Source organism: Onychomys torridus, chromosome 2, assembly GCF_903995425.1.
Source record: "Onychomys torridus chromosome 2, mOncTor1.1, whole genome shotgun sequence".
Lineage (NCBI taxonomy): Eukaryota > Metazoa > Chordata > Mammalia > Rodentia > Cricetidae > Onychomys > Onychomys torridus.
In genome coordinates this window covers 132,976,804-132,993,144 of record NC_050444.1, presented here as the reverse complement: position 1 = coordinate 132,993,144, position 16,341 = coordinate 132,976,804, and the positions used below count along the sequence as shown (strand labels likewise).

General features: G+C 52.8%; 1 protein-coding gene across 2 annotated transcripts in view; it reads left to right on the top strand.

Annotated features, from left to right (window-relative positions):
• Window positions 1–16,341, top strand: part of Szt2 (SZT2 subunit of KICSTOR complex) — a 44,747-nt gene that overhangs the window by 24,907 nt on the left and 3,499 nt on the right. The window contains exons 37-66 of one of the 2 annotated variants that reach the window (XM_036178514.1): window positions 69–236; window positions 311–398; window positions 515–586; window positions 774–975; window positions 2,225–2,324; window positions 3,510–3,639; window positions 6,074–6,226; window positions 6,306–6,408; window positions 6,498–6,603; window positions 6,692–6,803; window positions 7,724–7,842; window positions 7,947–8,111; window positions 8,317–8,401; window positions 8,550–8,714; window positions 8,800–8,967; window positions 9,335–9,468; window positions 9,859–10,025; window positions 10,465–10,562; window positions 10,647–10,779; window positions 10,949–11,079; window positions 11,206–11,306; window positions 11,379–11,555; window positions 12,089–12,356; window positions 12,467–12,546; window positions 12,627–12,752; window positions 12,856–13,055; window positions 13,444–13,534; window positions 13,729–13,809; window positions 13,888–13,962; window positions 16,114–16,327. In XM_036178514.1, coding sequence (XP_036034407.1) covers window positions 69–236; window positions 311–398; window positions 515–586; window positions 774–975; window positions 2,225–2,324; window positions 3,510–3,639; window positions 6,074–6,226; window positions 6,306–6,408; window positions 6,498–6,603; window positions 6,692–6,803; window positions 7,724–7,842; window positions 7,947–8,111; window positions 8,317–8,401; window positions 8,550–8,714; window positions 8,800–8,967; window positions 9,335–9,468; window positions 9,859–10,025; window positions 10,465–10,562; window positions 10,647–10,779; window positions 10,949–11,079; window positions 11,206–11,306; window positions 11,379–11,555; window positions 12,089–12,356; window positions 12,467–12,546; window positions 12,627–12,752; window positions 12,856–13,055; window positions 13,444–13,534; window positions 13,729–13,809; window positions 13,888–13,962; window positions 16,114–16,327 — 4,012 coding nt within the window. Of the gene's footprint in view, window positions 1–68; window positions 237–310; window positions 399–514; window positions 587–773; window positions 976–2,224; window positions 2,325–3,509; window positions 3,640–6,073; window positions 6,227–6,305; window positions 6,409–6,497; window positions 6,604–6,691; window positions 6,804–7,723; window positions 7,843–7,946; window positions 8,112–8,316; window positions 8,402–8,549; window positions 8,715–8,799; window positions 8,968–9,334; window positions 9,469–9,858; window positions 10,026–10,464; window positions 10,563–10,646; window positions 10,780–10,948; window positions 11,080–11,205; window positions 11,307–11,378; window positions 11,556–12,088; window positions 12,357–12,466; window positions 12,547–12,626; window positions 12,753–12,855; window positions 13,056–13,338; window positions 13,535–13,728; window positions 13,810–13,887; window positions 13,963–16,113; window positions 16,328–16,341 lie in introns of those variants that run through there. The other variant, XM_036178515.1, reaches the window with a different exon arrangement.

The window sequence follows — 16,341 nt, the reverse complement described above, 5'->3', positions numbered from 1 at the left end:
GCTTCTGTGGTAGTCAAAATGTCAAGTGAGAAATCCTGCCTAACATGTCGTCTTGGCTCCTTCCCTAGGAGTTCCGACGCCTGCACCTCCCTGGCCATGTTCTCCTGGAGGACCCTGACAGTGGCTTCTTCTTTGTGGCAGCTGGCCAACAACCAGGCGGACTCCATGGAGAGCCCCCTTCCACAGCCTGGGCTTGGCAAAGCCATGAAGACAGGGCTGAAGATGCCGAAGGGGAGGTGAGTGCCCTGAGGACCAAGAGGCATGGCAGTTGGCATGCAGCTATATCTCAGTTCTGATTCCTGTTCTTCAGGTCCTGATCGCCAGCCCCCAAGTCCCTGGCTCCCTAGAGGATTCTGAAGGCACCCCGCTCATCAGCCTGCCCGGCTTATCACAGGGAGGTAAGAAGATGGGCAGCATAGTCTAGGGCCACAGCTGTCCCTCCTGGCCTCCCTTTCTCCTGGCGGATCCTCTGCAGAGTCCAGAGACATGTCAGGCATTTCTCTTCTCTACACAGGCAGTCAGCCTGGGCCGACCCGGGGACTGAGCCTTATGTCCAGTCAAGGCAGTGTGGACTCAGACCACCTAGGTAAGCTCAGAGGACGGCTGGAGGACCCCAAGTTGATGGCAGCTGGGCTTAGGCCTGCATAGGGAAAGGCCTAGGTAAGGGTATCAGAGGGGACTTTCTTAAAGAGACTCTCAAGCCTGATGCTCTTGAGATTCAGATGACTCAGGCTCAGCTAAGGACAGGACCAATGTGAGCACATTTGACGCAGGTTATGACGGTGGCAGCAGTGGTTCAGACAGTGAGGGTCCCAGTGAGACCCTTGGGGAGAACGCCCCTTTCACACTTCGGACTCCACATGGACCAGCACCTCCGCAGCCTTCACTGTCAGGCCTCCCTGGGCCCTCCCTGCCTGATTTCTGGCTCATCGCCCGGATCCTGCAGGATCGTGTGGAAGTGTATGCACACGCACGGTATGCATGTGCAAAGCTGTCAGCTTCTTGTGCATATTCACACAGTACCTGTCTCCAGGGTTAAAAGTACCTAAGACTGGGCACGGTGGCACACACCTTTAATCCCAGCACCGGGAAGACAGAGTTAGGTAGATCTCTAGGAGTTTCAGGTCAACATTGTATTTCAGGTCACCAGGGCTACAGTGAAACCCTATCTGGTGGGTGGGCAGACCGCTTGAGAACTTTGGTAAGGATCGTCTAAGGTCCACTCCTGATCTTTCCATATCTTCTAGGAAAAGAACATCACTCTTAAATTTATATTATTTCTTTATTCATTTATTTTTGAGATAGAACTGGCCTGGAACTTATATAGACCATGCTGGCTTCGAATTCGTAGAGATCCACCTGCCTCTGCCTCCTGAATGCCCAAAATAGAGGTGTGCGCCACCACTGCCCGGCACACTTGACTCTCTCAGTGGGGTTGAAAAGCTAATGGAGATTATGACTTCTCCCTGAGCCTTAAGAGTATCTATAGTTCATAAACGTTTCCGAAGTTGATATTTAAAAGATAGGGAGGCTGGAGAGATGGCTCAGAGGTTAAGAGCATCGACTGCCCTTCCAGAGGTCCTGAGTTCAATTCCCAGCACCTACATGATGGCTCACAACCATCTGTAATGAGATCTGGTGTCCTCTTCTGTATACATAATAAATAAATAAATCTTTAAAAAAAAAAAAAAAAGATAGGAGTGATGGCTGATAGTTAACAAGTGTATGAACGTGTAAGTGCCTGTCCAGCATGTGCAGGCATCTACATAACAACTACATAATCTACGTAACAACTCTACATAGTATTGCCCTAACAGTGTGGGTGAGGAAACTCAGTACAGAGAAGTGAATACTTGCCCAAGTCACAGTCAGTGACAGAGCAGGACTCATTGAAATACAGGCATCTGCTTAAATACCTGTTCTCAGAGGTGGCACAAGAGAAGGCCACCCTTTTGACCAAGCTTTGAGAATAAGCAAGGGCATGCTGGATGATGGGAGCCCCAGCTTAGTTCCAGGAGGGAGCTGACAAGGCAAGCATAGAGCCTCAGGCTCCAGAACTGCTGGAAATGTCTCTGTTTCCCCTTCCCAGGAAGTTCACTTCCTTTGTCCATGCTTCCCTCCTTCATACAATGTCCTTAGGCCCCCAGCACCATGACCTGCCCCCTTAGGACACCTAAAGCCTCCTCCACTGCCGTTCTCTGTCACATCTGCCCTCCCTGCCTAGGAGCCTGATTCGGGAGGATGGCGGGCCTGGCACTGAGTGTCGCCACCTGCAGCAGCTCCTGGTGAGGCGAGTTGGGGAGATCTGCAGAGAGGTCAACCAGGTAAGTCAGCCATGGGGGACTAAGGCACTGAGGCAGAGCAAAGAGGAGCCAAACTTCAGAGCCTGGCGGTCCGTATCAGACTTAACAATGACGAGACCTTCTCTTTGGCACCCCAAGTTCTGGAAAGCTGTTCCTCTCCCAGTTCCCTACAAACGGGAAGGTTTTCATTTCCTGCCCTTAGGCTGGGCTAGCATTCAGAAGTCAGTGAGAACCGGATACAGGGACGCTGACTCTGGTGCTTGTGTAGAAGAGGCCAGATGGGCTTGAACAACTAAAGTACATGGATGAGTTCAGTGTCAGCTGTGAAGGATTCTGTAGCGGGAAAGCAGCAGCTGCCGGAGAGCACATGACAGGGCTGTGACCCTGAGTATTGGGGGTGGGGGGCTCTTGGATAAAGCAGTTTTGTTTTGTTTTTTAAATCACTTTTAAAAATTTATTTTACACACCAACTAGAGCTTCCCCCTCCCTCCTCTCCTCCTAGTTACCCCCCTTTCCCACTGTTCCTTCCCCTCCACTCCGGTTTTAAGTTGAGAACTGAAAGATGGTGACCAGATTCTTGTGAGGAACAACCGCTTGCTGGGTTTGCTCTCAGAGCCCTGAGCTCTGTTACAGTGGGCTGCTAGTCTCTCACTACTGCTCCCTCCTCACTGGTACCCTTCATCACTGGTACCCTTCATTGGTAGTAGGGCTTTTTGTTTTGGTTTGTGTTTTTCACTTTTAGAAATTCAGAATTGTATTTCTGAGTCCCCAGGCTTCCCATCCCTGGCCCATTGTTCTCCATGTGTTCTCCTCTCCAGTCCAAACCACCTGTATCACCTTTTTCTCCATGCAGATTGAACAGTGTCTGAAACCATGGGCTCTGTGTCTCCTTGATGAGAAACCTGTCCCTTGGCTTTCATTTCACAGTGCCTAGAAGTGCCTTTTCACAGCGCCAACCTAGGCTGCTCTCCATGCCGCAGCATGCAGGGCTGACGCAGTATCCTTGGCTGCCTTCTAGTCCTCAGGTCATCCATGTGCTTTTGTTTCTGATACTGTGTATTATAGGTAGTCCAGGCTGGACTCTTGATGCCCCTTTTGACCTTGGACCTTAGTAATAGTGGTCATTCTCTGTGGCCTTTCATCACCCCTGACCATCACCCACTTAGAAGAGATTTTGGTTTTCTGACACCTTGCTCCTTCTCTTAGCGACTGCTCCTTCAGGACCTTCATGACAGTCACGTTTGTAACTCCCTTCTGGTGGCCGAGAGTGAAGAAGATCTGTGGCGCAGTGAGACACCTTTCCATTCCCGTCAGCGGGCACCCCTGCCCAGTGATGGTATGATCACAGCCGGGAACCTCCCTCACAGAGCAGTGGCACTGCTGTCCTTTTACCCAGTGAGAAGCTAGAGTAGGAAGATAAGGATCCCGGCACTTGGCTGCTGCGGGCTCGTCAATGACTTTAAAGAAAGCAGTTTCACTGGAGAGATGGAATGGAAGCCAGATGGAAAGGCAGAGTGAAGACAGATGGTTGGAGCAGTGAGCAGTGCTTTCAAGTCGGTCAGCAGAGAAAATGGATGTAGTGACGGAAGGGAGGTGTAGGCAAGCAAGACTTGAAAAGGAGGTGCAGAATTGAGCTTGCTTCTGTCTAATAAGGGGAAAGCCATACGTGAAGAATGTTGAGAATATTGGAGAAAAGAGATGGTTAGCTCCAGGTTGTGACCTGCCTTCATACGGCCTTGCCTTGATACCCAAAATAATCATCTTAATCTGTAGTTTTTTTACTCTTTTGGGCCTACCACCCAACTCCCAAGTAAATACATGGAGACTTATGAAAGCCAGGCCTTAGCTTGGCTTGTTTCTAGCCAGCTTTTCTAACTTAAATTATCCCATTTCTCTTTAGTTTTGCCTCTGGACTTTTTACCTTTCTTTATTCTGTATATCTTTCCTTCCGGATGGGAAGGCTGGTCTCTAGTGTCCTCCTCTCCTTCTCCTTTTCTTGCTCCTCCTCTCTTCCCTAGATTTCTCCTATTTATTCTCTTGCCTACCAGCTCCACCTATTTCTCTCTCCTGCCTAGCTATTGGCTGTTCAGCTCTTTATAAGACCAATCAGGTGTTTTAGTCAGGCAGAGTAACACAGCTTCACAAAGTTCAACAAATGCAACATAAAAGAATGCAACACGTCTTTGCATCATTAAGCAAATACTCCACAGCATAAATAAATGAAACACATCTTAAACTAATATTCCACAATCCTAACCCAACAGGGGGTTAGGAGTGTGAGGGAGTGAGAAGTTGGCAGCCAGTTCCACAGGTAGGAGACAGAGGGGAGGAGTCTAAGACGCTATATAGCAAAGCTGGTCTTCTGATTGGCTGTCTCTCCAGAAAGGCAGACACAGGGCTTCTTTGGGATTCCTGGGGTTTCTGGTCATGGGAAGGAAACACTGATCTCATGAGGATGGTGATTAGTCTCCAGGTTGGGCTCCCTTCTCTTGCACCATGAGCTCTCAGGCCAGCCCACAGAAGAAAAGCCAGTCATGTCCTCTGCAGTTCTCCCTTCTGCTTTGAGACACCTAATTTTTAATATTTTCAGGCGTTTTTTACCATTGTTAGAGAAGTATTTCTCTTGGCATATCCTGGGATATTTCCCTGAGTGAAAGTAGAAACCCCATGATTAGCAGACTGCCGTGGTTTGGAGGGCAGTTTTTGCACGTTGAGACTGAGCCAAGGCAACCACGTTGAGACTGAGCCAAGGCAACCACGCACTGCCACATCGGGGCTTGCAGCGGCCTGGATGTAAGGCCAGTCAGCCTAGGCACATCTCCTCATTTCAGTCTCCAGGTATCCTCTGAAGCCCTTAGGAACTGCATTCTGGGCCAGAGTGAGCTGGGAAGCCTGTATGCACTGTCCCCTGGCAGTAGTGTTTCTGGGAGATCAAACTGCTCCTTCATCCTTAAGAAAGTTCCTCGTTCACCCAGAAGCATGACAAGGATCAAACAGGGCATTGGCTGTGCCCATGCCCTTACTCCATACCAGTCTTCAAGGCATCTTTCCTTCAGAGCACAGGAAGGCTACCCCTATAGGCGGGACAAGAGAGAAGAGAATTCTGGGAGGTGGAAGGCTGGGATGAGACGCTGCCAGCCACCGCCATGACAAGGAAAATGTGAGGTAGAGGTAAACCACGAGCCACGTGGCAAAGTATAGACTAATAGAAATGGATTAATTTAAGATAGAAGAACTAGATAACAAGAAGCCTGCCACGGCCATACAGTTTGTAAGCAATGTAAGTTTCTGTGTGTTTACTTGGTTGGGTCTGAGCGTCTATGGGCCTGGCCGGTGAGAGAGATTTGTCCTGTGGGCCAGGCAGGAAAACTCCAACTACATACCCCCACTCTGCAGTTGGTGTACACAGACAGCCATAGCTTGTTTCTTTTAATGAGGTACTGCTACAGCTTTTGGTGAGGACAATAGCTTGTGGGGCCACTGGCATGTGTTAGAACACATAATGTGTTAGGATAAGCCAGAATCCTTTGGCGTCGCCTTTAGGATTGCTTTTGTTGCCATCTCTCCTTAATGCTTTCCAGTCTCCTGAAGACAGTCCCAGAAGCCTCTGCACCATAGCCTAGCCTCCTCAGAAGGCCTAGCTCATCCTTGCTACCTATGTTCACCTTTCCTTAGGAGAATGTCAGGGGTGAGGAACCAGGGATAAAAAGTCTAGGGTAAGGAGACAGAGGCCTGGACATCCTGTTTGTCACCATGCTGCCCCTCTGCAGATTACGCTGCTGAAGAGAGCTGTGCTCCCCGAGGATACCTAGCAGCCACAATGCAATTTGTCCCTGGTCATTTCTCCTGTGACGTTGTATGGGGAACTGTGATCCGAGTCCATTCACGCCTCAAGATGGGACCCAGCATGGGGGTCTCTCGGGGTATGTGATTGGCACGAGAGGGCAGGCGGGAGTGGGGGATGTAGGAAAAGAAGTTTTCTTACCCATGTTACTATTCCAGCTATCCAGGCTCTGCGCTCTGTGCTCAATGCCTTCTCTGTGGTGAACCGGAAAAACATGTTCGTTTATCAAGAGCGGGCAACAAAGGCCGTGTACTACCTTCGGTATGTGGTCCCTGAGAAGATGGGTTAAAGCTTGAGTCAGGGATGGCATGGGAGGAGACGTGCCCAGAGACCTTGCCTTTCTTTTCTAGGCTTCTGGAGACATCCTGCAGTGACCGACCATGGGAAGGGGGTTCTCTGCCCCAGTCCCTAGCTCTGTCCCGAAGCCAAGAACCCATCTACTCAGAGGATACCACGGCACGTGTTGTTGCACTACCTGTCACTCCCATGCACCCCTCATACTTAGCTTCTCGGAGCTAGACCCTGACTTTTGTTGTCCCTGTAGGGCCCTCGTTCTCCCCTGGACATGGCTTCCAACCGCAGTCCTGATGCTGTTCGCCCTGTGGGCCAAGTGGACAGACATATCCAGCTGCTGGTGCATGGCGTAGGACAGGCAGGTAAGGATTCTGACAGGTATTTCTCTTGCAGCCACCTGCTCTGCCCTGGGCTCTCTCTCCAGTGTTTCCTATGCTCTGGACTTGGCTGGCGTAGGAGCCGGGTGAGACGAGACAGCCTGATTGAGGTGTAGTGTGGGAAGAGGAGCCAGACAGTCGCAGAATAGCTGCTGGGTCCACTGGCCCGAGACCAGAGATTGACTGGGTGAAGATGCTGGGATCAGGTGGGGCTACATTGAGCCTGAGGTGTCCAGGTGCTGTGGACCAGATCTCAGGCCAACACTGTCACACACTGTCCTAGTTTCGTGTCATGGCTGGAAGAAACTCTAATAATTTAGGAGTTGATTTCAGCTTTCAGGTAACATCAATGGGAATCAGGGCGGGAGCTCAACAGTAACTTAAAGCTGACACCACAGAGGAACACTGGTGCTGTCTCGCTTACCTACCGGCTCATGCTTACCCAGGATCCTGTTTTTCCCCCATGACCACCTGCCCAGAGAATGCTGCTGCCCATGGTGTCCTGGGTCGTCCTGTGTTAATTACTAATCAAGACCATCTCCCACAGATATGTCCACACCGATCTGACCTGGGCAGTCCCTCCTGGGACTTCATTCTCAGATGACTCTAGGCTGTATCAAGTTGACATTGAACACTAACTAGCACACTCCTCTTTCAGTAGTTGTAATACAACTGGGGGCGGGGGGAGTAAAATCACCATTTGGGGGATAAGGACTTTGAGGATCTTAGTGTCCAAAAGCATGTTGAGTAGTCTAATGAAATGAGAACTTTGTGCTGGTTCCTTTTTAGCTGGTATGCATAGCTATATCCAGTCCCATTGTCGAGGTCAGGGGCCTAAGGCCTGGACTCAGGATGGCTGAATCCTCTAACAATATCCCCCACCTCTCCAACATGGCTCTGTCAAGGTCCTGAAATCACAGATGAGTTGGTGAGGGTTCTGCGTCGGCGCCTGGATGAGGCCACACTGGATGTCATCACAGTCATGCTGGTTCGGAACTGCAAGCTGACCCCAGCTGATGTAGAGGTCAGCTTCCTCTCCAACACCAGCATCCTTTTCAGACCCAGCCACGGGGGCTGGGGACATCTAGTCTAGAGCCCATCCATGCCTTCTGTCTCTTCTTACTGCAGTTCATCCAGCCTCCTGGAAGTCTCCCCTCAGAGGTGCTGCATCTGGCCCTGCCCCCATCCTGCAGACCCTGGCTGCCTGCCCTGGCCTGGTACCTGCGTCAGAACTTACTCACCTTCCTGCACTCGCCCAAGTACACAGACAGTAATAGCAGGAACCACTTCCAGGTAAGATTGCCCCTACCTGTTCCCACTCAGTGCCCTGTTCCCTGCACACCCACACTATAACTTTTTACAGGTCCTTGCAGCTGTGGCTTGGCCCATGGGCCTGTGTCCACCCACCTGCCTGTGTCTTGCTGAGCTCCCATGCATACCTGTACCCTCTTCCCCACTGCGGACCTCCATCTAGTACTCATGGCTCTTCTCTCCCCAGCATCCACTGCCACCACAGGGGGCCCTCCCTGATTTGGACATCTACTTGTATAACAAACCTGGTGGACAGGGCACCGGAGGCAAAGGTAAATTGCTGGACTTAGGCCTTATACTACACCAGGTGTAAGAAATGCTTTTTTAACTGTCAGGCTACTAGGCCTTGCTGCTGAAGAGGAGCCTGGGAGGACAGTGTGCAGGTGCCAGAGCTGAGCCTTCCTCTGCATTTCCACACAGGAGTTGCCTGCATCACCCTAGCCTTTGTGGAAGAAGGGGGGGCCCCCATCTCACTAGTTTTGTGGCCCCCCTCCTCTCCGGGGCCTCCAGACCCACTACAAGAGGAGGAATTTGAGCAGCTGACTCAGGTCATTCGCTGCCCAAACCTGTTGGACAGTTCTTCAGGTGAGACAGCCTGCTGGGATGGAGTGTTCCATCAGTGCTGTGAACGCGAAAGTACTGGTTAGGTGACTTCCATTTTCCCCTCCAGCTCAGGATGGATCCCCACGGCTTCGACTAGATGTGTGGGAAAAGGGGAACATTAGCATTGTACAGCTGGAGGAGAAGCTCCGGGCTGCAGCTCGCCAAGCCCTGGCTGATGCCATCATGGAGCTGCGGCTGCTGCCAGCTTCACTGTGTACAGAAGACATACCTCCAGGTATGCAAATCAAGAACCCAACTCCTATACTGGGTCCAGAGAAAGTCAGAAATCAAGGCAGGATCATGTGGTGGGCAAGGGTGCAGACATGAGGTTCCGAGAAAGAAGCAGAAGCCCCATCAGAAATACACATTCAGTTGTGTACCACCTGTCTGCACCCTTGCAAGGTGAGGCAATGGCACCCCCCAACCACACACCTGAGGAGGGAGATATCCCCAGGAACTCACCTCGCAAGCACGTGCAGCACACACCATCCATGTCTTCTACTCACCAGTAGAGTAGGTGTTGAGACACTCATGCCAGGCTTGGGAAAGCTTTTCTGTAATGGGAATCAGTAATGGGAGCCTGCGATGTTGGGTGTCCACAGGAAGTCTTAGGAGCGGATCAGTGGAAACTAAGAGCACTGCCTGCCGAGCCAGCACCTTTCCCTCTACCCCCATCTCTGGGGAGCCTGTGACTCCACCCAGCAAAGCTGGCCGCCGCAGCTTCTGGGATATGCTGGTAATGAAGGAAGTGGTGAAGCTGGCTTCCGTCTGCCTGCCTCCTAGATGCTCCAACCCTCCCCCTGTCCAGCCCTTGCCGCTTATCTTTTGAGATAAAACTGCCCTGTCCTTTGGATAGGAGTTTGCAAAACGGCAAGCTCTCCTTGAGGTAGAGTCCCAGCTTACCAGCTGCCTTCGTGTCTCTAACTGGGAGCCCTCTGAGCTATAGCACTTTTGCCCACAGGGAAGATGGGAGTAGGAAGTTAAGTAAGCTGCCCAGGGCTGCTTAGTTACCTCAGGACTGGGCCATCGGGCCTCTAACCCCTCTGGGCTCATTTCTGCCCCACAGTGCTTCCATCTCCCCCTCCTCTTCCTAATGGCCTGTCCTCGTTCCCTGCATTGTTGCTAGAGTAAAACAGAAGGTGGAGATTTGGGTTCCCCAAAAACAACTGATGATATTGTCCTGGATCGGCCAGAAGATACTCGGGGTCGCAGACGTCATAAAACTGAGAATGTTCGGACCCCAGGTGGATCTGAGCGGGCACCAGGCCCAGATTCCGGAGCCCAGAGACAAAGGTATGGGTGTGGTGTGGTGTGGTGTGGTGTGTGTGGTGTGGTGTGGTGTGGTGTATGTGGTGTGGTATGGTATGTGTGGTGTGGTGTGTATATGGTGTGTGTGTATGGTGTGGTGTGTGTGTGGTATGGGTGTGGTGTGGTGTGTGTGTATGGTGTAGTGTGTGTATGGTGTGGTGTGGTGTGGTATAGTGTGTGTGTGTGGTGTGGGTGTGGTGTGGTGTGGTATAGTGTGTGTATGGTGTGGTGTGGGTGTGGTGTGGGTGTGGTGTGGGTGTGGTGTGGTGTGGCGTGTGTATGGTGTGGTGTGGTGTGTGTGTGGTGTGGTGTGTGTGGTGTGGTGTTAGGACATGTCCAGGTGTGAAATCCCTGAATGGCACTTGGCACCATGTGAGTACACTGGTACACTGAGTGTAGCATTCTAACTCTACTCTGTCTTTAGACGCCGGACAGCACAGCTGGAGGAGGGTGAGGTGGGGACTCTGCACCCTGTGTTTGCTCATGTCGTTCAGCGCTGGATGGGATTTATGGTTCAGATTGGTGAGACCCCGGTCCCTCTCTCGTTCCTCAGTCCTTGGCCTGCTTCCCACCCTGCAGCCCTGCAGTGACTTCTCTGCCTTCCAGGTTGTGCCTCAGTGTCCAGAAGCTCCACTCACATGGTGTCCCGGTTCCTGCTTCCGTCCATCTTGGCAGAGTTCACCACTCTAGTCATCTCCATGGCTGGAGACACCAGTGTCCGTGTCTTTGAGCAGCATTTGTGAGTCTGAGATCGGGTAGGATTGAGGTGGCCTTCCCTAGAGCCCTAAAAGCTAGCAACTGTAGTAAGCCAAACCGTAGGGACTGGGCTGTGAGAGGTGGGTGCAAGGCAGGCAAGGGAATAGGGCCAGGAAATGGTTTCCTTCTTACCCACTGCTTCCTCCCAACAGAGGTTCCGAGCCAGATATCTTCAGCCCTTGTTCCCCAGGGCAGCTGGGCCCAGCCCCCCGCCCTGCAGCGGAGCGGCACCTGCTTCTTCTAGGAAGGAACTTTGCACAGTGGAGGAGACCAACCCAACAGGGTGAGGGTGGGGGTGAGGAGTTGGTGGGCTCCAGTGACTGCTGGGTAGTTGACGGCCCTGCAGGAGGAGGGTGGGATGGGGGGGGTCTGCCCACAGCCCCCCATTGTGCTCTTCCCCTCCCCATAGCTGCCAAAGCTGTACAGCGCTTTGAATCAGGGGGAGATGGAAGCTCAGGGCGCAGTGCTCCCCGGCAAAGGCTCTTGCTGCTGGAGGTCATAGACAAGAAGGTAAGTGTGTATGCACGGCTGGGCTGGGGAGCCGGAGTTCTGTGACCTCACTGCCCCTGCCCCTGTCTCTAGCTACAGCTGCTGACTTACAACTGGGCTCCAGACCTGGGTGCAGCGCTGGGCCGAGCTCTGACTCGCCTTGTTCAGTGGCAGAATGCACGAGCCCATCTCGTCTTCTGCCTGCTCAGCCAGAAGCTTGGGCTCTTCCACCACTGCGGCCAGTCGGACTTTCCCGTGAGAGACGGAAAGGTACCTACTGCCTAGCTCCCACCGCTAGTTCTGGCCACTGAGTGGCCAGTTAAAAGAATCTGGGAGCTAACAGCTGAGGAGCCCCCAACTGGATCAGGCCCTCTGGATAAGTGAGGCAGTCGATTAGCTTGAACTGTTTGGGAGGCCCCCAGGCAGTGGGACCGGGACCTGTCCTTAGTGCATGAGCTGGCTGTTTGGAGCCTGGGGCCTATGCAGGGACACTTTGCTCAGCCTGGGTGAAGGGAGGAGGGGACTGGACCTGCCTCAACTGAATCTACCAGGCTGAGCTGAATCCCCAGGGGAGTCTTTGCCCTAGAGGAGATGGGAATGGGGGGGGAGGGCGGAGGAGGGAGGACAGGGGATTCTGTGGCTGATATGTAAAATTAAATTAATTTATGAAATTTAAAAAAAAAAAGAAGCTGGGAAAGGAAGACAGACTGGGGACAGAGATGGTAGAAGAGGAAGCCCTGATGTGGGAAGAAAGGTTCAAGGTCAAGGGGCTTGAGCCGGATGTGGTCCTCCACCCCTCTCAGGAGCCAAACCCATTCTTGTTGCCGACCATGGAAGTGGAGACCCTCATCCGGAATGCAAGCCCTCCACTGAGTCGCGAACAGGGCCGGCTGAGTGGGTCCTCTCGTGGTGGCGGTCCCCTTCCCTTGGATACATTTCCCTTTGATGAAGCCCTAAGGGACATCACAGCTGCTCGCCCCAGCTCCACAGTTGGTCCTGTGCCCAGACCTCCAGACCCTGTCACCTACCATGGGCAGCAGTTCTTAGAGATCAAGATGACTGAGCGGAAAGGTGAGGAGTGTGGGCCAGGCTGTGGGCCAGGCATGGGGAAGGAAAATTCTGTGGAGTTGGAAGGGAGAGGAGGTCGGCTGTGAAGGCTTCTACTGATGCCCCCACCCCAGAGCTGGAGCGACAGATGAAGATGGAGAACCTCTTTGTAACCTGGCAGCAGCGTTCTGCACCAGCCAGCATGCCCATCAGTGTGAGTAGCCCCCTCTGCAACCTCCACGATGCATGCTCTTCCTTGGCCACTGTTCCACTGCTCACTGCCCTGTGCCCCAGGCTGGGGAGCTGGAGACCCTGAAGCAATCATCCCGCTTGGTGCATTACTGCGCGACAGCACTGCTCTTCGACCCAGCTGCCTGGCTGCACGGACCCCCAGAGACTTGTGTGCCCTCTGAGGGGCAGGTAGGCCTCAGCTTCCTCCTCAGAGACCCGTCCCCAACAGTGGCCCGCGCTTCATCCCTACAGCGTTGTCAGTAGGTAACAGCCTTAATTTCCACTCCTGCAGCGGCGACATCGCCCTGAGTCAGGATCTGGAGGTCGAGAGGTTCCCACAAGTTGCGAATCTTTGGATGTGCCTCCTCCAGTAGCCCGAGAGGAGCCATGGCTGAAGGAGCTGAGCTTGACCTTCCTGCAGCAGTATGTGCAGTATCTACAGAGCATCGGCTTTGTGCTGGTACCACTTCGGCCCCCATCACCTACCCGCAGGTGAATCTGGTCCTTCTTGGCCACCGTGAGTGAGGCCCACAGCCTTCCTTTCTTCCTAGGGCTTCTGCTTTGGCAGCTAGGCATGGTACATGTTCATCTTAGCTCACCATACTGGCACACATATATGAAGACCTTAGACATGTTTCATGTGGCCCTTCTGCATGCAGCTTGTAGAACTCACAAGCACACACACAGACAGCAGCACCTGCCCTGTAGTCTGGACCTGGATGCTAGCCCCAGCCATGCTTACTGGAGAACTCTGAGCAAGCTGTTCCTTCCTCAGGCCTGACTCCTGTCTGTAAAACAAGTCCATGTGAAATGGCCTGGTGCCAGGACCTTCAGCCCCTGGCCCGCTTCATTAGGCCTCTTGTCTCTTCCGCCTTTGCAGCACCAGCCGGCTACGGGCTATGGCTGTCCTTGGGACAGAGGGCCGTGGCTCCTTCTCCTGTCCTAAAGCCAAGACTGAAGGGAGCCCTAAGGTAACTTATTGTCACATAATGGTGAAATCAACAATGATGTGAGTTTTGTCTCCATCCAAACCCAAAGTCAGTGACCCTGACTAATGTACTGATTGGCTGACCCTAGACTATCAGTACTAAAGCAAGAAACCTAAAGGACTCTGCTGTGTTAGTTCGAGACTGGTCCAGCATATGTCCCCTTTTCCTTTCTCCAGAGCACTGGCACCCTAGTCACTACCTACCACCTGCAGCGGGCACTGCCTGGGGGCATCATCCTCATGGAGCTGACATTCCAGGTAAGAATGGGGTGCACTGAGTGGGAAGAGCTCTACCTTCCTGTCACGCCCCCTCACCTCATCTCACCCTTTCTTCAGGGCTGTTACTTCTGTGTCAAACAGTTTGCTCTGGAATGTTCCCGAATACCAATGGGACAAGCTGTCAACTCTCAGGTATGTGATAGGAACACAGCAATATGGAGTGGACAGAGAGCACAAGTACACTCGTTGTCATACCATCGTATGGTGGGCACTATGGTTTCATGCCCCGTGTAGTGGGCATTAGAGCCTGGTGATGGACCACGTGCTGAATTGACCATTCTGTCCGACCCTGGCTAACCCAAAGCTACATTCAGCTGTAGCCCAAAGGCTACAGAGGCCCGCCCTCAGGACCACAGAGATGGCTCTGCCCCGTGCCAGCACAGTGTCAGTGTGACACATCAGGTCAGTGCCATGCAAGACCTGGCCTGCTGCAGACTGGGGACAAACACTGGCACTTGATTATTATTATGTTCCTGTCAGTCTGGCTCAAGGCAGGCCCTTGGTACCCTGGAGAGCCAAGCAATCAGGAGTGTGCAGAGTTAGTCAAGGAGCAAGAAAGGTCAGCAACCTGAAGCCCTGGCTTGCTTGGTTTGGCTCTTCAGGCTGCCAGAAATGTCACAACAGGGCCTATACCTTGCTGTAAGTTCACACGTACCTCTGAAAGAGTAGGATCTAGTGGGACCTAGTGCAGTCAAAACTGCCTCCTCTCCAGTGTGGTGAAGCCCCATACCTGGGTGACTCAAACCTAGCTGCAGATGGTTGCCTTTGCTTTGAACATTGAGCGTAGATATGTGGTCACACAGTAGGTCACAGGAGAAGACAACCTAGAAAGGCATAGTGGCCTCAAGTGCAAGAACCTACCTGGATCACAGTGCTCAAAAGGAAACTGTGGTTAAACAAGTCCTCACTCACACTGTGCTGTGGGATTGGAGGGCTTCTTCCCAGCTTCCTGACTGCCTGTTACCTGATTTCCAGAGTTGCCTGGGTCCCTCTATCCCTCCTTCTCTAATCTCTAACCCTGCTCAGGTTTCCCTTTTGTTTTGGTTTGGTTTTTTGAGAAAGGTCTAACATAGCCCAGGCTGTCCCGGGCTCACTCTGTACTCCTTACCCTCCCATCTCCACCTCCCAAGTGCTGGGACTCCCAGGCCAGGAGGTAGGGACGAGCTGACCCTGCACAAGTGTCTAGACTGCCTTAGGACGCCCATGTTCAGTAAATGCCCACTCCGTGTAGGAGAGAAAAGAAGTAGTTTCCTGCTGGGCAGGTGGTGAGCCTGAAGGCCACAGAAATTGAGTACTTTTGTCCTGGATGCACAGCTCGTCCGTGGCAGACTTGGTTGAAATCTAGGTTTCTGTACGCTGATCTCACCCTTGTCTGTTTGGGCTCATCACACGACCCCTGACTGGAATCTGTGCATTATCTCCAAGGTAGGTCAGGTGGGACGCTGAAGCCTAGAGAGACTGGTTTACCAAGGCTAGTCTGGCTCCTCGAGTGTTGGTTTGCTTTTCTGTCGACTGCTAACGCTCCAGAGGATGGCCAGATGGGCTCTGCCGTTCCAGCAGCGTACACCCTATTGTTAACACTGATGTGGAGCGTTCCACCAAGAAGGGCTTATTCCTTCCTTCCGCCTCTATCAGTTCATTCAGCCAGCTAGTCACGCAGACTGAGAGGAGGCCTACCCTGGCCTGGCTCCCTCCGGGTGTCCGGAGGAAGCTTTGCGGTGAAGAGTAGGAGTTACACTTGCTGTCAGGCATTCCAGATGGAGGACACAGAGGTGCGAGGTGCAGACGAGAGTGTCCTGTCCTTGGGAAAGGCGGGTGAAAGCTTTCTGATAGATGGACAGCGGCCTTCCTTGCCCTCCACCTGATCTTCTGTATTTATCTTCTAGTGCTTTGTAATTGCTCATTCTGTCCACATATTGTCTGTTGTCCCAAGTCCAGCTACTAGACGGAGGGCTGCTTGAAGGCAAGGGATTGTGTCTGCTCTCTGCATTTTCAAATGGTCCCTGGTAAATACATAGTAGACAGTCAGCCAGTCTCTGCTCATGGCTGAGTCTGTGCCAGACTCGAATTTAGCTGCCCAAATGGCCCCAGTTCCATCTAAACAGGGAGGTACAACACAGTATTACAACGTGGAAGGGGAAGGTTCCCTGTAGAGCCTGGCTGGCTGAGGGAGTTCTGCTGGGCCCACAGCAACAGGAAGCGCTGCCGAACTTCCTCTCCGCGCAGGACGGGTTGGGCAGCCTGTGTCCCACACCCTCAGCCTTCCCCCTGCTGTTCCCCCAGCTGTCCATGCTGTTCACAGAGGAGTGTGACAAGGTCCGTGACCTGATGCACGTCCATTCCTTCAGCTACGACTTCCACCTGCGCCTCGTGCACCAGCACGTGCTCGGTGCCCACCTGGCACTGCGGCATGGATACCACCTCACTACCTTCCTGCAGCACTTCCTGGCCCACCACCCTGATGGACCCCACTTTGGCCGCAATCACATTTACCAAGGTCAGTGCCCAAGG